The sequence below is a fragment of the Hyperoodon ampullatus genome (genome assembly GCF_949752795.1).
Source record: "Hyperoodon ampullatus genome assembly, chromosome: 11".
NCBI lineage: Eukaryota > Metazoa > Chordata > Mammalia > Artiodactyla > Ziphiidae > Hyperoodon > Hyperoodon ampullatus.
In genome coordinates, this window is record NC_136924.1 from 2,543,614 (window position 1) to 2,571,539 (window position 27,926).

General features: G+C 36.8%; 1 protein-coding gene across 1 annotated transcript; it reads right to left on the reverse strand.

The window, feature by feature from the left end:
- Positions 1 to 233: 233 nt before the first annotated feature.
- Positions 234 to 19,985, reverse strand: KRR1 (KRR1 small subunit processome component homolog; the record flags this gene model as incomplete). Its single annotated transcript, XM_079715145.1, has 10 exons — positions 234 to 539; positions 2,020 to 2,113; positions 2,222 to 2,299; positions 4,346 to 4,516; positions 6,246 to 6,302; positions 7,616 to 7,699; positions 7,787 to 7,912; positions 8,105 to 8,239; positions 9,635 to 9,807; positions 19,901 to 19,985. The coding sequence occupies 10 exons, from the start codon at positions 19,983 to 19,985 to the stop codon at positions 397 to 399; spliced, it is 1,146 nt and encodes a 381-aa protein (XP_079571271.1). The 3' UTR covers positions 234 to 396.
- Between the last annotated feature and the right edge of the window lie 7,941 nt (positions 19,986 to 27,926).

Sequence of the window (27,926 nt, forward strand, 5' to 3'; positions counted from 1 at the left end):
CATGATTATATTTAAAGACTAACCAATGGCCTCAGACATTGGATTTGATGGATAATAACAGTAGCCACATTGCAAAAATCTTTACATAAACAAACAACCTTAAGAAGTACCCCTAATACCATGCCTAGACAAAACGTGCCTGGAATAGATTAGGTGCAATGCATGTAAACACATATATACCACCTTCTAGTATATAATTTTTCAAAAAACATGGAGAATACAGTAATTTATAAAGAACTGCTGTTTATATAAAGAACAAAACAAACTCAGAAAAAAGTGATCAGGGTATTACTTCTCATGGATAAGGCAACTAATGCCCTAGTATCTCAAAATCCTTTACAAAAGGAGATAGCTTAATAAATTCTAGCTCAGGGTTTTTTGTGTTTTTTTTGTATGTTACTTGTTTTTCTTCTTTTTCTTTTCATCTGCTTCCATTTTAAGCTTAACTTCTTCAGCTGTAAGAGCTCCCAGTTTCTTACTCTTTGCTTTCTTAACCTTTTCCTTGATGGCGCCCACATCAATTTTAGTTTCAGTAGAAGCTAAATAAAAACAATACATGTAATTCTTTAGATTATACCAAATAAAGAATACATATATAAGAATAATTTCAGAGTACTGTTGCAACTGAAAGATCATGTTATAAAATATAAAACACTTGCTTAAAGGAAAGTTAGAAATTTCTTCTAACTAGGAGAAAACAAAGTACTTTAAAAATACATTAGTGAAAATATACACGAAAATGGCATTACACTTTAACTATTTGAACCAATTACTGGATTCAACTATATTAAAATTACATTTTTTCCCTTAAATTGTTGGTGATAAGATTATTTTTATTTTCCATATTTTGGAACTTTAGAGTATTCCTTAAAAAACTTAGTTTTCTGAATATTCAATTAATGACTAGTAGTATTTCATTTAACAAGATTTTGGTAATAAAGACAATAAGCTGAGAGTATCTGGAGGTCCTCCTAACAGAACCCAACCCCATGTATTTAACACAAAAAGTGTGAACAAAACAGAAAAGCAGTGAAAAGAATAAAACTTTTTCTTATTATTTAAAGAACAGGACATAAAAGAACCACAAGATAAAATGTCATCAAACAACCCAGCAACTTGAGAGCAGACTTAAAGCCTCCACTAGAGTGGAATAGCTACACTTTAATCAGTAATAAACCGAGATTAAACTAGCTATTGAATACCTTCAGAGTACATAACTGACAGATTGTACAAACTAGAAATTATAATGCTTATGATATTTTTAACTTTTATATAACCAAGGATCTAAATAGAATACAATACTTTTAAAGCTGTTAACACTGATATAAATGAACAAACCAGTACTGTTCCATGCGGCTTTGACCAGCAGGTCATGTGCAAGGCCGCTGGGTGACCTCCCTCCCCTCACTGTGCCACTGACCACTTGGGAGAGTCACCTTACAGAGGAGTACACATGTTACTAGTGGAAAAGAAAACGCGAAAGAGGAGAAGATAGATCAAAATGAGGCTAGGAATGAGAAGAAAAGGCATCAGCGTGTTTTCTGTCTTTTTAAAAGCCCCTGAGTAAGAAAGATCGTCCTGCTATTTTGTTGGTGTCTTTTAGCCCAAGTGATGAGAAATCCACGCTAACCGTACAGAAATCAAATTTTAAGCCACAGATCACGTAAGTAAAGAAAGTACAACTTTTGATAAGCTCTTTTTAAAGGGCATGATAGCAGAGCTCAGGGATCTTACTGTTTTATTTTTACAGAAGATTCACTGCCCTGGTTTATATCTTTCACAACAGAGTCCTTCCTCAGCACAGAGGTCAGGAAGGGACTGTCAATCTGGGATACTCTTAAATAGGCATTAGCTGCTACTAAATTATAAATTATCTCAGTAACCGCTTTTCCCTAGGATTTGTGATTAATGAAATGCTAAGAGAATAACACTCAAAGAGCTTCAGACAAATCCACTATGGGTTTACTTTTCCTCTAACAGACTTTTACAGCATAACAAGAGTTGGAAAACAAGCATTACCTTCCTTAGGTTTCACAACTGGTTTTTCTTTAGGTGGAATAAATGCTTTGTTTCTTTCCTCTTGCCTCCTACTAAGAGCTTCTGCTTGTTTAGCCTACATCATTAATAAAAAAACTACGTTAAAAAACGCTTTTGTAGTTAAATAAGAATTCAAGTATCTATACACTTTGCAATTAGTGTTGTAAGCTAGACATAGTCTTACCTTTATTGCTTCCATTTTCTGTCTCCTCTTTTGACTTGCCTTCAGAAAGTATTCACCAGTAGCCAATTCTTTATCAATCTATTGAAATCAGTATTTACAATACATCATAAATAATGTAGATGAGAAGTCAATTCCTAAGAAATTCACAATGACCTTAAGGTAAAGACAGTGGGGTCAAAACTATGATTACTCTATAAAGGTAGCAACATAAAAAGAAGGCAATGTCGTTTAAGCTGAGGGGAATATATGTGCACAAAAGCATGTAGGTAGGAAAGTAGGTGATGTGTTCATGAAATACACAACACACTGCTTGAGGTGGGGAGGAAGGTCAATGATTCAGAAAAGTGTGAGAGGAAACGGGAAAGACAGTTCTGCGGAAGCATGAAGAAACATGAATGACAGGTAAGGGAGATGGGAAATGACTTAGAAACGACTGAAGGTTCCTGAGAAGAGTGAAGAGAGCAAAGTAGCACTTTATAAAACGTACAGAAGAAAGGAGAAGAGAGAAAAGCCTGTTTTTAAAAAAAAGGTTGCAGCATACAAAATGAAAAGCAAGAATTGTCAGGATGTGGAGACTAATTAAGTACTAATTAGAGCAAGCAATAGCAAATTCATTAAGTGGATAGTCAACATATAATTAATTGGTCTACCTAAGGCAATGTTCTACTAAACTCTAACACTAAGCTCTCTACAATGACTAACTCACTTAATCCTCATTAACAATTCTGAGACAGGTATGATCATTATTCCTGTTTTCTGTACAAAGAAACTGAGGCATGGATGGGTTAAATAAATGATGCCCATAATTACACAGCAAGTAAGTGGCAGAATAAGTCAAATGAGACATCGCTGATTCGAGAAGCTTTACAGTCATAGGAAAAAAAGGTAAAATGACAACTACTAACTACAGTACAGGGCTATACAAAATATATTGGGGGTTACAGAAGCACGGTTTAGTAACTGGATCACTCCACTTTCCCCCAACTAACACTTTCCTTCTGGCTTCACTTTCTTTGTTTTCCAAAGTAGACCTCAAGATCCAACACTTCCACTGTTTGTTTGTTTTTTTACTATGATGATCATCATTCCTTTTTTACCTTTAACCTTTCATCAAACCTTCCTGGAAAACTACAAACACCGGGCTGTGGGGAAGACAAGATATAGTACACAGAAAGAGATGGGGTTTACATGCTAAGCACAAAGAACTCGTAAAAAGGGAAGACTTTAACATACAGCCAAGGAAGGGAATAATGAAGCAAGACACCTCAGAAGACAGGTAAAGACAGAATTCAAAGAACAGGCAAAGAAAGGACTGATGCAGATGGAAAAAAAATTGTGAGATAAGAGGAAGTTGAAATAGTTCTTGCCTCGTAGTCTCAAATACTTCTAGTAGATGACACTGCACTTTATTTTACTGCAGTGGGAGGGTGGCTAAAGAATTAAGAGGACACAGAGCTGCCAGAGAATACTGAAGACCTATCTGAGGTTGGAAACGTGAATTTTTAAGGGATATAATCCAAAGATATGACTTTCTTCAGCTATGTTCAATAGCCACGTTATGGGAAAGAAGTCAAGTTTTAGGACTGATCCAAGTTTTAGTTTTGCTGGGCAGGTGTGATAGAAGAAAAGGGAGTATGAAAGAAAACAGTGATGGGCAAGAGAGAAAAGGAAATTTTAGAAAGAGAATGATGCCAGAGGACAGTTGACAAAATTAGACGCATTCATGTCTTAAAAAAAGGATAGATATTAGACTTAAGATTTCAAATCCAGAGCAATCCTATATAGTACATGGTCACATGAATGATGCTAAAGCAGAGTAGAAAGCATTGTGGACTAAATCGTTGAATTTTTTTTAACCATGGAACATTTATAGTGGCTACAGATACACAACTGACACCACCCACCTTGACAGAGTTTACACTCAAAGTATGAAGCTTCCACTCCCCACCCCCATACAATTAGTTCAAAATAAGCCTATTCACACTTACCTTCAGTTTCTTATATCTCTACACATCCAAACGTACATACACAGAAATTCCACCCAAAATACCCTCAAAGTTTCTGACAAAAATAGATTAAAATGGTTTCCCCCTCATGTAAAGAAATTCAACATTTAATACTGACCTGACTTTCTGGCTGTGGTGGTGGGAATGGTGTATACTCCTTCTTAACAGTTTTCTTCTTTGGTTCCTTGCGTTTATTCACATTTTTGTGCTTGAACTGTGGCAAAAATCTTTCCCAACTCTGTGATCTTAACTCAGAATCTTTCGCCAACTCTCGTTTAATCATTAAGGTCTTCAACCATGGCAATATATGAACAAAGTAAACTTTTAATTTAATTCAATTTTTTTAAGATTTTTTTTTGATGTGGACCATTTTTAAAGTCTTTATTGAATTTGTTACAATATTGCTTCTGTTTTATGCTTTTTGGTTTTTTGGCCACGAGGCATGTGAGATCTTAGCTCCCCAACCAGGGATCGAACCTGCACGCCCTGCACTGGAAGGCGAAGTCTTTTTTTTTTTTTTTTTTTTCCATTTTTATTTATTTTTTATTTTTTTATTTTTTATTTTTTTATTTATTTTTTTTATTAGTTTAAACATTTTTAATTTTAGCAGTCATATGTTTCTCAACCTAAGACATTATCAACATTGTTCCTATAAATAATAAAATTAAAAGGAACAATTCTTAGTCTCTTCAGTAGGATTAAACCAATTCCGGAAAGAAAAAATATATAATCTCAAACATGCATAATTAACCAAGCATCAGAAAACCATTAGAAATTTAGAATTGTTAAACTGAGATGAAAATAAGACTCAGTTTTTCAACCATTATTTCATTAAAACCTTTAAAATTCAACCTAACAATAACAGGGAGAGTTCTTAATTAGTGATGTTTCCTACAAGCAGGAAGCTTTCAGTAGCACCTGAAATATCACAGGGAAAGAAAAAAAGTTTCTCATGATCAACAAAACGAATGTTTTCACACTTCCCCTACTCCATCTGAATTTTATAGACATTGAAACATCAGAGGATGCAAACTAGGCATCAGATGCAAGACAAGCTCTCTTTATCTTTAATGTCCCAATGTAACTCAAAATCGTTTTTTCACCCCAATCTAAGAGTGACTTTTCAACTTAACTTCATTAAATTCAAGGATTGTTTAACAAATCTCCATCATAAAACAACTCATTATACCATGGTTACATTTCCGAGAACAATCATGAACTTTATGCATACAGGGATACAACAGATCTCTCTCGAAGAGCCTATAATTTGAGTGTTAAATTCCAAAATAGGTTTTAATGCAATCTCAAATATTGCAGACTTTACTTATAGAAAAAGGCAGAATTCAGGACTTCCCCGGTGGTCCAGTGGTAGAGAATTCACCTTCCAATGCAGGGGACATGGGTTCGATCCCTGGTCAGGGAAGATCCCATGTCACTGGGCAACTAAGCCCGGGCGCCTCAACTACAGAGCCCATGTGCCCTGGAGCTGGCGCACCACTAGATAGAAAACCCGCACGCCACAACCACAGAGAAGCCCGTGCGCTGCAATAAAGGATCCTGCGTGCTACAATGAAAGATCCTGTGTGCCGCAACAAAGACCCAACACAGCCAAAAAAAATCTTTTAAAATAAATTAATTAATTTAAAAAAAGGCAGAATTGTAAAAGATCACATCTTTAAATATAATATGTGGGCTCATACCCTAAGAAAACTGGATTGGTACCATCTACTACAAATCCTATGAAGCTTATTTTATTTGTATTGGAAGTGAATCACTACATTACACTGTCCCCTTCAATAGCTTTCAAACTGTACTCCAGAGGCCTAAACTTCCAAAGAAGTAACTACAGGACTGGGATAGAGTTGAGTGGGCTGAACTCTATCCCAATTTACCCAAAATAGCTCTGCTTTATCTGTTTTGTATATTAGGCTTTCATAAAAGATTTACTTTCAAGAAAGGTTTCTGTAGCTAAAAACAATTTGATAACCACTTTGTAGGAGTATATAGTGAACACTCACTTTAATGTTATAAATTGGATGAATATTCTTCATAGTGTCTAGGACTACTTTTCGAACCTGAAATTTGCAAAGAAAAATGAATCAGTCATGTATAAAGATTTTAGTGAACTAGGTAGACGAGGATTAATGTATCACAAAATAGCCTATGAACCAGGCAATGACTACCAAATTGGATACTGTAGTCCCTTCAACTGTTCTGAGTGGCTTCTAGATCTTTCATAATAGTCAACCTCCCTTGGATACAGTGAAGTCTCTCAACTTTACTGATAAAAAGCTATACACAGAATTAACACAACACTCTGGAGCTGTAAAATTTAGGGGGAAGAGGGCTGGATTTAGAGTTAGAAAATATGCACTCAAGTAGTGGGACTGCCACTTCATACGGCAAAGGCACTTAATTTTCCTATTCCAGCTTTTTCATTGTAATATGGAAATAAAACTACCTTAAGGATCTGTCATAAGAACTAAATAATATACTTGGACTCTACAAAACTGTGAAATATTCAAAATATTTAAGTTATTATTGCCCCATGAGAAAAAAGCAGATAACTTATGAGAAAGAGGTCCAATAGAATTAAGGTTAAAGGCCCTGGAAAGCAAGTAAGACCTCACTGCCAGATACAGACAACAAAAGCCTCAAAAGGAGTTAATAGAAACAGTATCTGCTCCACAGATTTTCTCATAACATCTGACAAGCTAAAGAAGATGTTCATAAAAACATTAACATTCAAAGAAAATATATCTTAAAGGAAGTTTTCTGAGCCTGACCTCTACTGGCTGAATGCATTACTGCAAAGAACAAGATCTGTTCAATTCTCCAGTCATTAAAGTGCACGTAGGGGCTTCCCTGGTGGCGCAGTGGTTGAGAGTCCGCCTGCCGATGCAGGGGACACAGGTCTGTGCCCCGGTCTGGGAAGATCCCACATGCCGCAGAGCGGCTGGACCTGTGAGCCATGGCCACTGAGCCTGCGCGTCCGGAGCCTGTGCTCCGCAACGGGAGAGGCCACAGCAGTGAGAGGCCCGCGTACCACAAAAAAAAAAAAAAAAAGCATGTAATTACTTCATGTTTCTTATGTTTGCTACAGACTGAGACCTTAAATGCCCACTTAAAATGCGAGTGGAGGGAGTAATGATGTGCAGACCTCCTAATTCATAAATGGATCTCTCTTCAGTTACCAAAGGTTGGCCATAATATGTTAAGGTCCAGGAAATTACATGAATTCCCTCAAAATACATGAAGAATTTACTAATGGAAAATCAAACAAAGCATATTCTAAAAATATATATATAAAACAATATATTATCCAATGAACTATTATATTATTTCATTTATTCTCTGTGGAAAATTAACTGAAGAGAATAGTTCTCACCTCTTTTAAGCCACTAAAAGGTCCAATGGCTGAAACCGTGTTTCCCTGTACCATAATGTAACAGTTTGTTAAGAGTTCCAACGCCTATATCAAAAGAGCAATAAGTTGAAGTTCAGTACACTTAAAAACTAACAAAAGAGGAAGACATACTTTTTCACTAATAAAAAGTACCTTCAACGTAGATCCTTTGGGACCAATAAGCCGTTGTCTTCTTTTTACAAATCTTTCTTTATTTCTAACTAAAGAACCTATTTTAATGATGTCACATGCAACATCATCCTGAAGAATTCGTACTGCCTTTTGGGAAAATAAAAAAGTACTCCATCAATATTCTTGACAAGTACATATCTTCTCCAAGCCAAGAAATTTAAGCACAAAATGACATTTAGGCACAAAAATGAAAACTTTATGTTGCAGGAGGAGACGCAGTGTTATATGCTGTCTCTAATGCTGATGCAAATAAAGCAGTCTCTGTAATTCTAAATTTACCTGTTCAAATGAAACACTCCTTGCTAACAGTTTTATTAGGTCTCTGGCCCTAATGATGATATATGGATCAAATGTCTTCTTTGTTGTACAGACAGTCATGCTGCCCTCAATCAGGTCCAGGGTTGCATTAACATGCTACAATACAAAAAGGGCAAACAAGCAGTTGTCTAAAAATGAATTCAATTTTAGATAATTACAGGGCCGATCCTAACCAAATTAATAATCTCTGTGCCATTAAGCTATCTCAAAATTCATTAACTCTCTCCTTGAATAAACTAGAAAGTTAATGTAAATAATGAATACTTGATTACTTTTAGACTTCAAAGAATATAAAAAACTCAGGCAATTGAAAACATTTGTAATTGGCTTTAGAATAATTTATACTTATTGGAATAAAGATTATGTCTAGTTTAAAAAATATATATCAATCAAAATGAGGCTACATTTAAAAATTAAGGTAAAAATGTAAAGCTATATGATTTCCCTACCCTGGCTGGATCCAGCTCTAATCTCTAATCTGCTCCCTAGAGTAAGAATGGACTTTGCCTTTCAAACTTTTTTCTAGCTGGTTTGTATTAGCTAAATACAAAGTAAAAACAAATTATCATAGGTTTAAAAATAAAAGCAGTGATTATGATTACTACAGTGATTAAAACTACACACTAACTTTCAAATGGAAGAATCAGATTTCAACAAAGCAAATAAAAATGCTGTTTTCTAACTTGTGAGCATAATCTGAAGAATATTTCAATATAGTGAATGACGAACAATTAAACCTAAGGTTAGCTGTCTATGAGTTTACAAAAAAAAAAAACCAAAATTGAATCTAATCTCCGATGTAGACAGCTGTAAAACACGCCTGCAGTTTGCTAAACCACCCTCATACCTAATGCACACAAATGACTCTAGAGCAGTGCCACAGCTGAGAAATACATTTTCTATCAATCTAGTGTATACACACACACAGGTGAACCAAAAGCTTCATTAAATGATACTTATCCTTACCACTTGTACCACACATTGATGTATTTTTTTCTGAAGGCTCATTGTATCCACTAAATTGACTTCGTGATTCACTAAGGGGTCTCAATCCAGTTTGAAAAATAAAATCAAACACACTGCTCTAGGGGCACGGCAGAGGAAAGTTGGTCACATCCACATCTTTCATTTACAATGAAAGTTAAACAATGCCAGGAGTATGCCTCAGCTCAAACTGTACAGGTTCATGGCAACCATTATAGTAGAGAGTAGACATTCTGAAATTTGGAGTTCACAAGTGAGTTTCAGACCATCTGTGAATTCCCTAAATATTTAAAGGCATGTGAATTTTTCCAAGTAATCTATTATTCACAAAACTAAAAACAAATGAACTGTAAAGATAAAGCTTACCTAGTCTGTTTAAAATATCAAAGGAATCAAATTAACCAGCTATGGTAGCACCTTTAAAAAAAAATCCATCAGCACACATTCAGTTACTTAAAAGATATAAGCAAAAACAAAATCTCAAAGAAATACATAAGATATGCATACATGTTCACTCAAGGCTTTCTGTACCAATGGCCAGCACTCTTTCAAGTAAGCCTCTCTATATTTTGGAAACAAAGTTGCAAAACTGCTCTCCTCCAAGAGTCCTCTGGGATTGTCCTCTTTGGAAAAAGCTGGCTCCTTCCAACCATCAGGAACAGTGAGGAGTTCTGATTCATCTACAAAGGGGGAAGAAATCTATACATCAGATATAACTTCTTTTGGACCCTTTTTGAACACTTGTATGCATACATTCACAAGCTTCCCAATACTCTCCTCGCATTTCCTTTTCCCCTGCTTTTTATATTATTCAACAGTCCAAGAACATGTCTCTGTCATTATCACCAAAATACTGTATTAAAATTGTGTGTATTTCAGTCGCCTCAGAAGACAAAGTTCCTTCAGGGCAGGGACTCTTCTTCGATCCACACTTATTGGCATACACCTGGTACATAGTCAATACTTACAAACTTCTACTGCACCACACTATCTCAGAGTTGAAGATCCAAACACCATTTTGTTTATATTACTATTTTAAATATAAGTAACCTTTCAGACTCAATGAAGTGCAGCCTATGTGTATATATATATATGCATGTGTGTGTACATAAAACTTTCAAAAGCTTGATCCCAGTGTACCCTTTCAGTTAATGTTCACTAGTACAGGGTTTTAGGTTTTCCAAAGAGCTTTCATGTGCCTTATTTCTGTATACTCTCACGACTACAAAAGGTAGGAAGAACTGGTATTATTATTCCCATTTTATAAAAGATATTAAGTTCAAAAATTTTAAGTGACTTGTGTAAGGGAATGTGAAGCGAAGTCTAGGTCGCCTCTCACGAGAACAAGATGCCACCTAAGGGCTATAAATTATTTCCCATATCATTTATCAAAACTCCTGGTCCTGGATTTTAAGAACCTCTTAAATCCAACAGCTGTACTTCAATTCGGTACTACTCAAAGATATGATCCACAGGCCTGAAGCACCAGCATAAACTGAGAGTTTGTTAGAAATGCAGTTCTTGGGCTCCATCCAGACCTACTAAATGTGAATCTCTGGGATGAAGCCCAGGAATCTTTCTTAACAGTCTCATGAGGAGATTCCTATGCATACTAAAGTTTAAGAAGCAGGTCTTACAGTTCATGTTATCCACTCCAGTCCGGTAAACTTGCTTTCTGTTTCTCATACTCACATCCACTTTGTTACTTCTGGTTCAAATCACAGAGAATTAGCTAGTCTTTATTTATTGTTCACTTCTCAATATCCCCCCCCAAAACCCTCAAATTCTACAATAGTGATTACTTAAAATGCATATCTGACCAAGATCCTACCCAATTTAAACACTTCAATGGTTATGAATTAAAAAAAACAAAGGAAAAAAAAAACCCCATTGGCTAAGGAAATCAACAGGAGTTTCACAATAGAGGAAGTACAAATAATAGCCCCAAAACATGTAAAGATGTGTAACCTCATTGGTAATCAGGAAAGTCTGATTTAAAACCAAAATCAGATATGATTTCACACTTAACAAAGTGACAGAAATGAAAAATTCAGATAACAGCAAGTGTTAGTGCTCATCTACCGATAGCGGGAGTGTAAAGTGGCACAACTCCTTTGGGAAGATGTAGCATTATTTGCACATCCCCTACCCTACAATTCAAGGATTCCAATCCCATGTAAGGTACATAACCAGAGAAACTCTCTAACATGTCAACCAGGAGGTATGTACACAGATGTTTATACCACATTGTTTATAATAACAAACAATGGGAACAATCCATATGTCCAGCAACATTAAAATGAAAATATAGAGATAGCCTCATCCACCGGAGGGCAGACAGCAGAAGCAAGAAGAACTACAATCCTGCAGCCTGTGGAACAAAAACCACATTCACAGAAAGATAGACAAGATGAAAAGGCAGAGAGCTATGTACCAGATGAAGGAACAAGATAAAACCCCAGAAAAACAACTAAATGAAGTGGAGATGGGCAACCTTCCAGAAAAAGAATTCAGAATAATGATAGTGAAGATGATCCAGGACCTTGGAAAACGATTGGAGGCAAAGATCAAGAAGATGCAAGAAATGTTGAACAAAGACCTAGAAGAATTAAAGAACAACAGATGAACAAAACAATAACTGAAATGAAAACTACACTAGAAGGAATCAATAGCAGAATAACTGAGGCAGAAGAACGGATAAGTGACCTGGAAGACAGAATGGTGGAATTCACTGCTGTGGAACAGAATTAAAAAAAAGAATGAAAAGAAATGAAGACAGCCTAAGAGACCTCCGGGACAACATTAAACGCAACAACATTCGCATTATAGGGGTCCCAGAAGGAGAAGAGAGAGAGAAAGGACCTGAGAAAATATTTGAAGAGATTATAGTCGAAAACTTCCCTAACATAGGAAATGAAATAGCCACCCAAGTCCAGGAAGTGCAGCGAGTCCCATAGAGGATAAACCCAAGGAGAAACACGGCAAGACACATAGTAATCAAATTGGCAAAAATTAAAGACAAAGAAAAACTATTGAAAGCAGCAAGCGAAAAACAACAAATAACATATAAGGGAACTCCCATAAGGTTAACAGCTGATTTCTCAGCAGAAACTCTACAAGCCAGAAGGGAGTGGCATGATATACTTAAAGTGATGAAAGGAAAGAACCTACAACCAAGATTACTCTACCCAGCAGGGATCTCATTCAGATTCGACAGAGAAATCAAAAGCTTTACAGAAAAGGAAAAGCTAAGAGAATTCAGCACCACCAAACCAGCTCTACAACAAATGCTAAAGGAACTTCTCCAAGTGGGAAACACAAGAGAAGAAAAGGACCTACAAAAACGAACCAGAAACAATTAAAAAAATGGTCATAGGAACATACATATCGATAATTACCTCAAACATGAATGGATTAAATGCTCCAACCAAAAGACAAAGGCTTGCTAAATGGATACAAAAACAAGACCCATATATATGCCGTCTACAAGAGACCCATTTCAGACCTAGGGACACATACAGACTTAAAGTGAGGGGATGGAAAAAGATATCCCATACAAATGGAAATCAAAACAAAGCTGGAGTAGCAATACTCATATCAGATAAAATAGACCTTAAAATAAAGAATGTTACAAGAGGCAAGGAAGGACACTACATAACGATCGGAGGATCAATCCAAGAAGAAGATATAACAATTATAAATATATATGCACGCAACATAGGAGCACCTCAATACATAAGGCAACTGCTAACAGCTCTAAAAGAGGAAAGCGACAGTAACACAATAATAGTGGGGGACTTTAACACCTCACTTACACCAATGGACAGACCATCCAAAATGAAAACAAATAAGGAAACACATGCTTTAAATGACACAATAGACCAGATAGATTTAATTGATATTTATAGGACATTCCATCCAAAAACAGCAGATTACACTTTATTCCCAAGTGCACACAGAACATTCTCCAGGATAGATCACATCTTGGGTCACATATCAAGCCTCAGTAAATTTAAGAAAATTGAAATCATATCAAGCATCTTTTCTGACCACAACGCTATGAGATTAGAAATGAATTACAGGGAAAAAACCGTAAAAAACACAAACACATGGAGGCAAAACAATACATTACTAAATAACCAAGAGATCACTGAAGAAATCAAAGAGGAAATCAAAAAATACCTAGAGACAAATGACAATGAAAACACGACGATCCAAAACCTACGGGATGTAGCAAAAGCAGTTCTAAGAGGGAAGTTTATAGCTATACAAGCCTACCTCAAGAAACAAGAAAAATCTCAAACAATCTAACGTTACACCTAAAGGAACTAGAGAAACAAGAACAAACAAAACCCAAAGTTAGCAGAAGGAAAGATATCATAAAGATCAGAGCAGAAATAAATGAAATAGAAACAAAGAAAACAATAGCCAAGATCAATAAAACTAAAAACTGGTTCTTTGAAAAAATAAACAAAATTGATAAACCATTAGCCAGACTCATCAAGAAAAAGAGAATCAATAAAATTAGAAAGGAAAAAGGAGAAGTTACAACAGACACCACAGAAATACAAAGCATCCTAAGAGACTACTACAAGCAACTCTATGCCAATAAAATGGGCAATCTGTAAGAAATGGACAAATTCTTAGAAAGGTATAACCTTCCAAGACTGAACCAGGAAGAAATAGAAAATATAAACAGACCAATCACAAGTAATGAAATTGAAACTGTGATTAAAAATCTTCCAACAAACAGAAGTCCAGGACCAAACGGCTTCATCACAGGTGAATTCTATCACACATTTAGAGAAGAGCTAACACTCATCCTTCTCAAACTCTTCCAAAAAATTGCAGAGGAAGGAACACTCCCAAACTCATTCTATGAGGCCACCATCACCCTGATACCAAAACCAGACAAAGATACTACAAAAAAAGAAAATTACAGACCAATATCAGTAATGAATATAGATGCAAAAATCCTCAACCAAATACTAGCAAACAGAATCCAACAACACATTAAAAGGATCATACACCATGATCAAGTGGGATTTATCCCAGGGATGCAAGGATTCTTCAATATATGCAAATCAATCAATGTGATACACCATATTAACAAATTGAAGAATAAAAACCATATGATCATATCAATAGATGCAGAAAAAGCTTTTGACAAAATTCAAAACCCATTTATGATAAAAAACTCTCCAGAGAGTGGGCACAGAGGGAACCTACCTCAACATAATAAAGGCCATATACAACAAACCCACAGCAAACATCATTCTCAATGGTGAAAAACTGAAAGCATTTCCTCTAAGATCAGGAACAAGACAAGGATGTCCACTCTCACCACTATTATTCAACATAGTTTTGGAAGTCCTAGCCACAGTAATCAGAAAAGAAAAAGAAATAAAAGGAATACAAATTGGAAAAGAAGTAGGAAAACTGTCACTGTTTGCAGATGACATGATACTATACATAAAGAATCCTAAAAATGCCACCAGAAAACTACTAGAGTTAATCAATGAATTTGGTAAAGTTGCAGGATACAAAATTTTTTTTCTTGTTTTATTTTTTATTTCGACCCCGTTTACTTTTTAAATTAAATTTTCATTTAAGATCATTGTAGATTCACATGAAGTTAAGAAATACAGAGGAGTCCTGTATTGTTCACCCTGTTCTCCCCAATGGTAAAATCTCACATAACTATAGTACAGGATATTGACATTGACACAATCCTTTGATATTATTCAGGTATCACTAGTTTCATGCATGTAATCACCACCACAGTCATGACAAAAAGCAGTTTCATTGTCGCAAGCATCTCTTGTGCTGCCCCTTTATAACTACATCTATCTCCTTCAACTACCCTCGTTCCTAACCCCTGGCAACCACTAATCTGTTCTTCATCTGTATAATTTTGGCATTTCAGAAATGTTATATAAATGGAATCATATAATATATAGTCTTTGGGGATTGGCTTTTCTCAGTCTGCATAATTTTCTGAAGATACATCCAAGTTGTTGCAAGTACCAATAGCTTGTTCCATTTTATTGCTGAGTAATATTCCATGATATGGATGAACCAGTTTGTTTAACAATTTACCCACTGAAGGACATTTGGGTTGTTTCTAGTTCTAGGCTATTACAAGTAAAGCTTCTGTGAATATTCACATCACATACAGGTTGCTGTGTGAAATATAAGTTTCATCTGTCTGGGATAAATGTCCAAGAATGCAATTGCTGGGTCATATGGTAATTGCACATTTAGTTTTATAAGAATTTGCCAGATGCTTTCCCAGAGTGGTTGTATCATTGTTAAGGTCCTATTAGCAATGTATGAATGATCCAGTTTCTCCACATATTCTCCAGCATTTGCTGTTGTCATTTCTTTTTGTAATTTTAGTCATTTCAATAGGTATGCAATGATATCTCTTTGAAGCTTACATTTGCATTTCCCTAATAGCTAATGATGGCAAACATCTATTCATGTGTTAATTTGCCACCTGTACATATTCTTTTTTTTTCACACACATTCTGTATTTTACTTTTACAAGGGAAAAATAAACTGACACCAAGCATTGTAAATGGATGACCACAACAAAAGCAACAATGATTGCAATTACCAAACATGAAACACACTCATACTATGTCATAATACTGACATTCAGTCCAGTAATCCTCCACTGTAACAGGTCCTTTACTTTGCAGTGAAAATTGATTTGTATATTTTTTGCCTCTGAGTCCTTGTGGGATTTTTTTTTATTCAAACAGAAAATTAATGCACAGAAATCTCTTGCATTCCTATACACTAATGATGGAAAATATGAAAGAGAAATTAAAGAAACCCTCCCATTTACCATTGCAACAAAAAGAATAAAATACCTAGGAATAAACCTACCTAGGGAGACAAAAGACCTGTATGCAGAAAACTATAAGACACTGATGAAAGAAATTAAAGACGATACAGACAGATGGAGAGATATACCATGTTCTTGGACTGGAAGAATCAACATTGTGAAAATGACTATAGTACCCAAAGCAATCTACAGATTCAATGCAATCCCTGTCGAATTGCCAATGGCATTTTTTATGGAACTAGAACAAAAAATCTTAAAATTTGTAATGGAGACACAAAAGATCCCGAATAGCCAAAGCAGTCTTGAGGGAAAAAAACGGAGCTGGAGGAATCAGACTCCCTGACTTCAGACTATACCACAAAGCTACAGTAATCAAGATAATACAGTACTGGCACAAAAACAGAAACATAGACCAATGGAACAAGATAGAAAGCTCAGAGTTAAACCTACACACCTATGGTCAACTAATCTATGACAAAGGAGGCAAGGATATATAATGGAGAAAAGACAGCCTCTTCAATAAGTGGTGCTGGGAAAACTGGACAGCTACATGTAAAAGAATGAAATTAGAACACTCCCTAATACCATACACAAAAGTAAACTCAAAATGGATTAGAGACCTAAATGTAAGACCGGACACTATAAAACTCTTAGAGGAAAACACAGAAAGAACACTCTTTGACATAAATCACAGCAAGATCTTTTTTGATCCACCTCCTAGAGTAATGGAAATAAAAACAAAAATAAATGGGACCTAATGAAACTTCAAAGCTTTTGCACAGCAAAGGAAACCATAAACAAGACGAAAAGACAACCCCCAGAATGGGAGTAAATATTTACAAACGAATCAACGGACAAAGGATTAATCTCCAAAATATATAAAGAGCTCATGCAGCTCAATATTAAAGAAACAAACAACCCAATCCAAAAATGGGCAGAAGACCTAAATAGACCTTTCTCCAAAGAAGACATACAGATGGCCAAGAAGCACATGAAAAGCTGCTCAACATCACTAATTATTAGAGAAATGCAAATCAAAACTACAATGAGGTATCACCTCACACCAGTTAGAATGGGCATCATCAGAAAATATACAAACAACAAATGCTGGAGAGGGTGTGGAGAAAAGAGAACCCTCTTGCACTGTTGGTGGGAATGTAAATTGATACAGTCACTAAGGAGAATAGTATGGAGGTTCCTTAAAAAACTAAAAATAGAATTACCCTATGACCCAGCAATCCCACTACTGGGCATATACCCACAGAAAACCATAATTCAAAAAGACACATGCACCCCAATGTTCACTGCAGCACTATTTACAATAGCCAGGTCATGGAAGCAACCTAAATGCCCATCGACAAATGGATAAAGAAGTTGTGGTACATATATTCAATGGAATATTACTCAGCCATAAAAAGGAACGAAATTGGGTCATTTGTTGAGACATGGATGGATCTAGAGACTGTCATACAGAGTGAAGTAAGTCAGAAAGAGAAAAACAAATATTGTATATTAACGCATGTATGTGGAACCTAGAAAAATGGTACAGATGAACTGGTTTGCAGGGCAGAAGTTGAGACACAGATGTAGAGAACAAACGTATGGACACCAAGGGGGGAAAGCCGCGGGGGTTGGGGATGGTGGTGTGATGAATTGGGCAACTGGGATTGACATGTATAGATGTGTATAAAACTGATTACTAATAAGAACCTGCTGTATAAAAAAATAAATAAAATTCAAAAATTAAAAAAACGAATACTAAACTTACTTTGGGTTATTTGTACGGAAATGTGTTAATATAAATGTTTCAGACATTACATGAAATTCCTAAAAATCTTACATGTTCTGGTATAATGTTATAGGTCATAATTCTAGTTATCATTTTAAAATGTGTATCTCAGAAATAACTAAATTTCCCTGTCAATTGCATTATTATGAACTTTCATCAAATCTTTAACTGTGGTCATTTTTTAAGTCTTTTGTCATTTACAGACAGTTCTGGGTGTACTCTGATGCTTTTGCAAAAATGTTCCTATAAGAGGGTTTCATCTTCAAGGAATTCATGGAAAAGACTCTGACAAGTACAGGTTTCTGGTAACTGACTATACTGCTGAACTGAAGGAATAAGCATTTTCAGAACTCTAATGGAAAACTGATGAATTCATAAAAATGCTAACAAAAGATCAAGATGAAAAAAAATTAATTACATGGGACTGAGTGAACTGATGAGGATGACTGTAATTTTTGTGACTTTCTGTTTGAAGAAGAAAAAAAAGAGATTGTAAACGTTGTTGTTTAAATTGTATTGCTTTTGTGGATTTAAAGTGGGTTTATAATTGTATATTATAATATATTTAGTATAAAAATAGAATGTAAAAAAAAAAAAAAAGACACATGCACCCAATGTTCATTGCAGCACTATTTACAATAGCCAGGTCATGGAAGCAGCCAAAATGCCCATCAACAGACGAATGGATAAAGAAGATGTAGTACATATATACAATGGAATATTACTCAGCCATAAAAAGGAATGAAATTGGGTCATTTGTTGAGACGTGGATGGATCTAGAGACTATCATACAGAGTGAAGTAAGTCAGAAAGAGAAAGACAAATATCGTATATTAACGTATATATGTGGAACCTAGAAAAATGGTACAGATTAACTGCTTTGCAGGGCAGAAATTGAGACACAGATGTAGAGAACAAACGTATGGACACCAATGGGGGAAAGTGGCGGGGGGGTGGGGGTGGGGGTGGGGGTGTGATAGAAAAAGAAAATGAAAACATAAATTAGCCCATATTCATACAAGGGAACATCATACAGTAGGAAAAAGAATAAACCACCAGCTACAAGTATTGCCCTGATTGAATAATAACAACAAAGTTTAGCCTAAGAAGCAAGACACAGAAGAATATCTACAATCCTTTCTCATTCATATAAAATTCAATAACTGACGAAATTAAAACATTCTGTGCATAGGTGGTAAAGATCATGAAGAAAGGAAACAGAATAATCAACACGATTCAGAATGGTTACTTTAGGGCACGTAGTGGGCTTTGGGGGTATGGTAATGCTCTATTCTACTTAATGGTCTGAGTGCTCCTTTTCACCTGTTGGTTTTATTCTTTAAGCTGCATATATACCGTCCTCTCTGCCATACACTTAATTAAAACAACAACGAATCACGTTTAATATCTCCCTTATGCCTACAGAATGAGAGTTCAAGGTTTTTAACACTTCCAATAAGTCTGGCTGAGCAGGCCCCGGGCTATTTCTCTGGCCTTTCTGTCAATCATACAGAAGTTAACGGATAAAACAAGATTGCAAAGCAAGAGAGCAATTAACGCAGTTGAAAGAACAGGAATTGTGTTGGCTAATACTTCAGCAACCTGATAAACACGAACAATAATAAACGTTCCGAAATTTCTTCACTGGCTGACAAACTAGCGCTAAAGACACCCCTGGTATCTCCTTCTATCACTATGTCCGTCTCAGTCCTTCATTATCACTCTATCACTCGTTCACTCATATGCATAACGACCTCCTACTCCCACCTCATCCCATCCCTCACTCTGCCAACGATTTCCAGACACCGCCGCGAGTTTAAGGTCCCGAAGGGCCTTCCTTATCCTTTTACAGAAGACGCATCCAGCAAGACCCCTACTTTGGGGGCTTCCAGCAAAAGCGATTAGTTAGGAACACGCGGTCGGCACCGTACAGGTGGACTTGAGCTGCAGTATCGACTCCCCTGGGTCTCCACCCTGCTGGCCCACCCTGCGAGTCCGGCCAACAACCCCAACCTTCAGCAATTACAGGTACTTAACTTCAAGGCGGCGTTACACGTTCCCAGCCAGCGAAAGGAAAAAAACCCAACTCAAAACCCCCAAACCCCAGTCTTTGGTTTTCAAACAACCTCACCTCGGCTCTCCGGCTTCGGCTTCTGGCTACGAAATTCACTTTTCCTAGACGCTGTAGCTTGCCCGTCCTGCTTGGAGGACGCCATCTTCAAACTGCTTCCGGTGTTACCGGAAGTGAACCCTTCCTTAAATCCTACCGGCTAAAATCCCCGCGCTCAAAATGAGTTCCGCAGAACTCAGAAGAGATCTGCGCAGTCTCCGTGCGTGCGTAAGCTAGAGCCCGCGTATTTGCATAAACTACTACGCTTCTCCCGCGGAGCCAATGGCGAGACGGAGACTTCTCTTCCCGGACGCACTGAAACTACGGAATTTCACAGCATGCTGGGAATTGTAGTTTAGCACTGGTGGGGGGGCGGGTGAGCCGGAGACGGTTTTATCTATCGTTTTCTCATGGCCTCAGGGTCTAACGCGGAAGGCATTTAGCCAGAGTGCAACCTGAATCTTACTGATGTCACTCGTTCACTCATTCGATAAATATTTATATGATCGACCAATATATGCTAGGCGTTGGGAAGGGGTACAGATATGAGAATATACGGTCCATGACGGCAAGAAGCGACAGTAATAGCTACCATTTATTGTGAGACTACTTTGTGCCGGGCACTTTATTTGCATTATTTCTAATCCTTAAAACGAAAACAAAGTTAAAACCTCTCTCAGGTTGATTTTTTTTTTTTTTTTTGGAAAGTAAGCTTTCAAAGTCATTGCTTCTGATGGTTACTTTCTAGGATCGTGGCATTTCTCTTTGTAAGCCAGAGGTGTAGTAACTAAGCGACCCTTCTGAAGTTTTTCACCTAGCCTAACATTTCCCAAAATGACTAACTCCTGTGTAACCCAACACTGCATATATAGCTGACGTCAAGATGTGAGGTTCATCTCTACTACAAATCTTTATACTTCTCGGAACCTAAAAGTTCTTACACACGATAAAGGTAAGACTTCTTTTGTAGAATGGTCTTATTGCTCGCCGTTTTTAAATTTTTCTGCAGCACAAATAGGGAAAGTGTTTGATAGGTTGAATTTCTTGCATTAGTGAAATGGGGCGCTTTTATCTGAAAATCACCCTCTTGTATCTTCTATAAAAGATTTTCTTTTATAAGATACATGAGTAAAATAGACAATTACTTAGGGACAGAAAATCACAAGACACATAATTATGTAAAGGGTTTTGCTTTTATCCTGTGTGTCTTCTAAATGACAGGCAGTGATTTCATCCCTATATTCTTAGCAATTTGATAAAACTAAAAAAAATTTTTTTTAAAGGACAAATCCCTAAAACCTAAAATAGAACAAATAGCAGCAGGTGAAAGTGATAAAGTGAGAAGCAACAGCTTCAGTGTTCCCAGAAACCCTATGAGGCAAGTTTTTGGTATCCTTATTTTAAGGAACTCAGTCACTAGTAAGTGGAGAGCTAGACTTCAGGTCCAAGCATTCTGACCTTTAATAGCTCCAGAAAGGCTACTATACCAAAAGGATTAGTTGTTGCAAATATGTTGTCAGGAGGGCTCGGTTTTCTGCCTCATAGCTTTTGGACTTGAGCTGCAGTATCGACTCCCCTGGGTCTCCACCCTGCTGGCCCACCCTGCCAAAAGCCCACATTTTGGACTGTTCATGCCTCCATAATCACCTAAGTAATTATATATTCTGGGTCTCCTCCCTGCTGGCCCACCCTGCCAAAAGCCCACATTTTGGACTGTTCATGCCTCCATAATCACCTAAGTAATTATATATTCTGTGTCTCTGGAGAACCCTGACAAATATAGCAATTTATAGTAGAGCAAATCCAAATGGCTGATGAACATGACACTCTACCTCACTGTCAGAAAAGCACAGAGACATAACAATAAAATATCACTTCTCACCCACTACATTGGTAAAAAAACATATATATATATATAAAATATTTTTTAAATGATAATATGCTGAAGGAAAGAGGACTCTCATATACTGTTGGTAGAAAGGTAAACTGTTACTGCCTTTTTGCAAAGCAACTATCAATATAAAGTATACAGGTAATGTTCCACAGTAATTCCACTCCTGGGAAACTGTCAACTAGAAATAAAGCACCATTCCATTAGGATGTATGTACAATGGTGTTGATTACTGCCTTGTATAGAACTAGTTCTGTGAAAGGTACTTTGGAGCCATACTGACTAGTTTGCCATCTACTAGCTATACAGCCTTGGGCAAGTTTCTTATCCACTCCTGTTCAGTTTCCTGCAATGGAGAGAATAACCTTAATTCAGTGACTTTATACACGTAAAGTGCTTACAAAAAAAGGCTTTGCATGTGGTTCACACTCAGTAGGTGTTAGCTATTATTTCTTTACTGTGGCAAAAAAGTAAAATCATCTTGACTATCAATTAGGGATATAGTTAAATAAATTGGTGTTGCCTTCATAACTGTGAGATATTATGCAGCCATTCATAAGAATTAATTAATCTATATGGAGAGATTATCTAGAGGAATTGAGGGATAAAAGCCAAATACAGAAAGATGGGATAATTATATATATATATAGAAAGAATAATTATAATAATTATATATACATGTATATAATTATCCCACTTTTATGAAGCAAACCATTCATTCATTTAACAAATATTTATTGAGCATCTATAATGCTGCAGACACTGTTTTAAATACTTGGTTCTGTTCTATGTTCTGCACATAATAATAATTACATGTGTGTATGTGATTATACAATGAACAAAGATTTGCAAGGATACACATTAAGCTTTCAAGGCTACCTTAAGGATGAAGATGATTAGAAAAGAAAAAGGAACTAGGCAAAAAGACTAAAAAAACTAGACGTCCATGGTAAAACAGCATGCATATGTTTCTATTTATGTAAAACTGTCCATATGTGTGTGTGCTCCTGTGTGCTCATAAGGAAGTCTATGAAAAAACGGTCACCAAAATGTTGACTACGTTACCTCTCCATATAGAGACATTTCAAAGGATGGCAATTTAAATAGCAGTCCAATGTAAATCAGTCACAATTTACATCATTTTATTTTAACTTCCTTGGAAATCTGAATATAAATATGTACTCAGATCTGCAAGGTTATTTCCAGAAATTGCACAAACAACACTAAAAGGGGAAAGCAAAATCGCTGTCTCTAGGGTTTCTTGGCACAAATCAGGCTCGGACGGTCTCTCTGGCAGGCAGACCCGTTTTGGTTTTGACTTCTCCCCTCCTTGGCCTGTTAAGCAACCTAGACCCACGTGCAGCCATCCTCCTATAGATGATACCTTTCACCAGTTCTTACCCTGCTTATTCATTTTCCCATGAAAAGCAAATTGGCCTCACAATTCTCCTTTGGAATTAGAGACCTTAATTCCCACAAAATTAACCCAGAGGGTAATGGGCAGAGAAGTCAGGATGTATGGCCTAATGTCAGGGGTGTGCATTTATTTCTTACTTTACAAAGCAAAAAAAAGTAGGCAAAGAAGTGTGATTTGTTTTCCATTTAACATTTCTATACTCACTTATCAGAGATAAAAATATTTTTTCACAGTAATCTATTGTGGGGTATTTTTTTTGCTAATTTTTAAAAAATAAGCCATGAAGAGAGGGTGTCTCAAATACAAAGCTTTGACACATTTTTATTTTCTAACACGGATAAGCTGCTTTCTATTCCAGACAACCTCACAGACAGGTTTAAAATCTTCAATCAACATTTATCCATCAACATGAATAACAGTAATTTAATAACTGTGGCTGTAAAATAAGGCCTCTTCTAACTCCAAGTGATTGCATATTAAAAAGGGACCTCATGATAACAGTTGAAAAGAAAAAACACAATAAAGCAGCCCAGCTGTAAACTAATCATGTTATTACCCTATCTTTTAAAAAGTAATGTCAATAAAAGTGAAGTATTCTGCATGAAAACCTAGGAAACCTGGGAATCCAGGAGAGAGACCAAGTTAGAGAAACATATTCATCCAGTCCTGGAATGTTTTCTGCTGTGCAGCAGAATGTTTCATGTGCCAGGGTGCTGGGAAATAGCTGCAGGATTTCCACCTCTTCCTGCAAGGGCTTGCTTAGCAAACTGTCTGCATAAGGAGTTGTGGTGTACTGCCTGGGCTGCTAACTAGCTGTTGGATCTTGAGTAGGCACTCACTCAACCTCTGTTTCTTCAGTTGTGAAATGAAGGAGTTGAGTTAGATTACTGTTTCTCAAACCTTAGTCAACATCAGAATCACATGGAGGGGTGACCCCACTCCAAGTTTATAGTTCATCAGGCCCAAGAATTTGCAGCCCTGACAACAATTACACAACCCCCAAATGTCAATAAGGCTAAGGTTGAAACACTCGGGTCTACAGGTGTTCTTAACTTCTATGATTCTCCCTCAAAGGGCCAATTAGGGTTTTACTCTCCTAATCAGGCACACAATGGAAACCAAGTTATTTTCCACTCTTTTTACCTACCTAGGGCAGAGATTGCCTGGTATCAAAAGCCAGAGTTTCCAGATGGCTGTTCATTATGCTGGGATCCTCGGTAGACAACCCTGCTCCACTTCCCTCAACTCTGCCCCGTCCTTCTGGAATTCTGTTGTCTTATTACCCAAATGAACAATGGGACTTGTACATACAGTAGATGCTTGGGGTCTAAACCACTCATTACTGCTTGAGTATTAGTCTCCCCAGGCCCCAGCCCCACAAAACATCAATATTTCACTGGGAATCTAATCTAGCCTCTCCAACTGTTTCCAGGGCAATCTTCCTTCTTTTTCTTCCAGATTGTTGTTGTTGATAAGCAACAGCTTTTGATTTAATGTTCAGTTATAATATTCTTCTCCCTAAAGGAAAGCTGGAACACATTTCATGATATGAGGTTCCACCATAGCAACAGAAGGCTTTTTAATGCATGCATGAATATTCAAGATCTAATCAGTGGCATGTGAATGTATTGATGCTGCTGAGAATTATTATTCTATGCAGATAGAACAAGCAAACTACAATCTTTTATTTGTTTACATGACACTGGGGGGATATTTGAACTTTTCTAGGATGCACTTTCTAGTCATTTGTTAAATCTATATGCCTCTTCCATCCTTCAGATAGTGGAAACCACAGATGGCCCACAATGAAATGAACTTTTAGATGAAGTATTTTAAACATTTAATGGGTTTTTATTTAAACAAGTAATTTCATGGTAGTAATAAGATGGTGACATTGCTTCTTCATTGTTTCAAATTCTCTAATTAAAAAGTCTAGCTACCTGACACACTTAGAGTCATGGAAACTCAGACTTTAACACTATATTTTGCCTTTGATCATCTATCAGGGATATAACCTCTTTTGGTTTACCAGTCCCTTTACTAATGTGATGAAATCTATAAACCCTTTCCCCAGAAAGCACATATATTTGGGTACACATAACATTTCACCCACAATTTGATGGGATGTTCACATATTCTTCATAGAACCCCCAGAGGATCAGGTTATTGGGCTAAGGACCCTTGCCTCAAAGCAGCATGGGAGGAGTGTCTCAGAAGCCTGGATCGGATCTTATGAGCTCTCCAGTTCCCTGCTCTTAGAGCTCCCCAGGAAAAGCAGGGCGGTTGGAGGGGCTCCTTTACCCTAAGTAGGCACATACCTTCTACAGTTAGAATTTTAGGATGCTTTAGTACTTGTCTATAGGTATGTGCAAGTTTCCTTTGACTGCAGGTCATAGAAACTCAAAGTAACAAGTGAAAAAGAGGATTTATTGCCCTGCATACCTGGAAACTGGATCTAGGACTTCAACAATGGCATGGAGACATTCATGCTTTTTCTCAATCATGATCTTGAGACCTCTCTCTCTCTCCCTCCCTCCCTCCCTCCTTCCCTCCCTTATCTTTTGGTTCTGCTTCCTCTCTGTTATCTTTATTCTGAAGCAAAAAATGGCTACCAGCAGCTCCAGGATTAAATTCTCAACCAAAGAGGAGTTTCTTTCTTTCTAAGAGTTCCATAAAAAGTCCCAGGAAGACTCTCAGTTACCAGTCCCAGATCACATGCTGCAGCCAGCGGTGGATCATAAACCATGTGGGCTGGGAACAGGAAGGAATGATCACTAAGGGGACATTGAGAGCTGCTGCTAAAGGAAGGGGAATGGATGCTGGCCAGAGGGGCAAACACACAATGTGTACTACCATACGGAGAGCAAGTTACCAAGGGATTAATAAAATGTTAGGCTTTATCCATCATCTTCCCTCATTCTCATGTCACCATTTCATTAAAATAAGCCACACACTTAAAGAATGACTTAGACTCAGTCACAATATAGATGGAGGAATTATTTGCTAAAATTTTACTGGGGGAGGAGGATAATAATTCTCTATATTTGCTGTGAGGCTTTAAAAATGCATTGATTGGTCTAATAAGTTGATTAATATTTCTCCAGGTACATGTGGTGATACTGAAAGGGTGATCTCCTGAAGTTGTGGTGACTTGGTGTAAACTTCTTTAAAAGGACTATTCTCCCGTGTAGCATATTTCCCTATGGTAAATGACTATATTTTTTTCTTTTAATTTTGAAAAAAAGAATAAAAAAGGAAAATGCAAGGAACAATGCAGTTGTCATCCAAGACCCCTCTACCTATAATTAATAAATGTTAGTATTTTGTCATTTTTGCTCCAGATTTACATAAATGTTTATACAATAAAATCTTACATAAATGCAAAATGAAGCCACTCTCCACAGTCCTATTTCTCTATTTTCTAGAAGCAATAACTATATAATTTGGTTTTTTAAGAAACTATTTCAGACTTAAAAAAAGCAGATAGACTAATATAACAGATGCTTTGTAGTCATACTTACACTTAAGACATCAAATATTGCCAGTTGAGGCCCCTGTGTGTACACCTCCCTAATCCCATTCCTCCCCCGTTCCACCAGAGGTGACCACTATGCTGAGTTTGGTGTTTATCACTTCCATGACTAGTTTTGTTTCTATGGCTACTACTGCTACTACACAGACACATACACACACACACAATTTTTAATCAAGATAAAGTAGACTAAGTATTTTATATATGACATTTATATATTATACATTAATAAATTTATATTTACTTATATAATCATATAAGTATTTTATATTAGTTATAGGTATATAAAGTATTTACTATACATATACAAAGTTCTATACATATAAATGCTGTATGTATTTGTACAACTTGCTTTTTTAGTGGAATAGTTTGTTTTGAGATTTACTTATGTTGAAGCTATGTAATTCTAGCACATTCACCCATGGTATGTTACATTTGAAATTAATCTGTAAAAGACATTGCAGCTTCTGGCTTTCTCTCTCTCTCTCTCTCTCTCTCTCTCTCTCTCTCTCTCTCTCTCTCTCTCTCGTGCTCCCCCTGGGAAAGCCAGCTGCTGTATCTTCAGCAGCCTCGTGGACAGACCCACATGGTAAGGAGCTGATGCCTCCAGCCATCAGCCTCCTGAAAGGCACTGGAAGCACATCTTGTAGTGTAGGCAAGCTCTCCAGTGTCTGCAGCCTCCTGAGAGACCCTGAGCCAGAAGCACCCAGCTAAGCTGCTCACGAATTCCTGACCCTCAAAGAAACTGTATAAATATTGTTTCCAGCTGCTAATTTGGTGGGGGGGTGGATTTTTACATGACACAACTAGAACGATATTGAAGCAAGTCTAAGCATTCATCAAAACACCACATTTTGATGGAGTGCAGACGTGAAACTTTTTCTCAGGAGGAATAATTTTCCCTGATTCTTACCACTAGAGGGCAAAATAGTCACAAGCGATGGCTTGAGGAAAGAGTTGAAAGGCTTTTTCTCTTTCCACGGAACTACAGATGTCAGAGACACAGAAAAAAACCTCAGAGATCATCTGGTCCACTCTGTGAGGTCACAGATGAGGATTCTAATGCCCAGAGATATAAACTGACTGGTTCGAGGTCACACAGACTTAGGTCTAAATGTACAAACTCAGCTGCATATAATAACACGTAGACCAGGTAACTGTCAATCAATTCTGTTGTTTTTTTTTTAATCGCTAGGTACAGAATAGA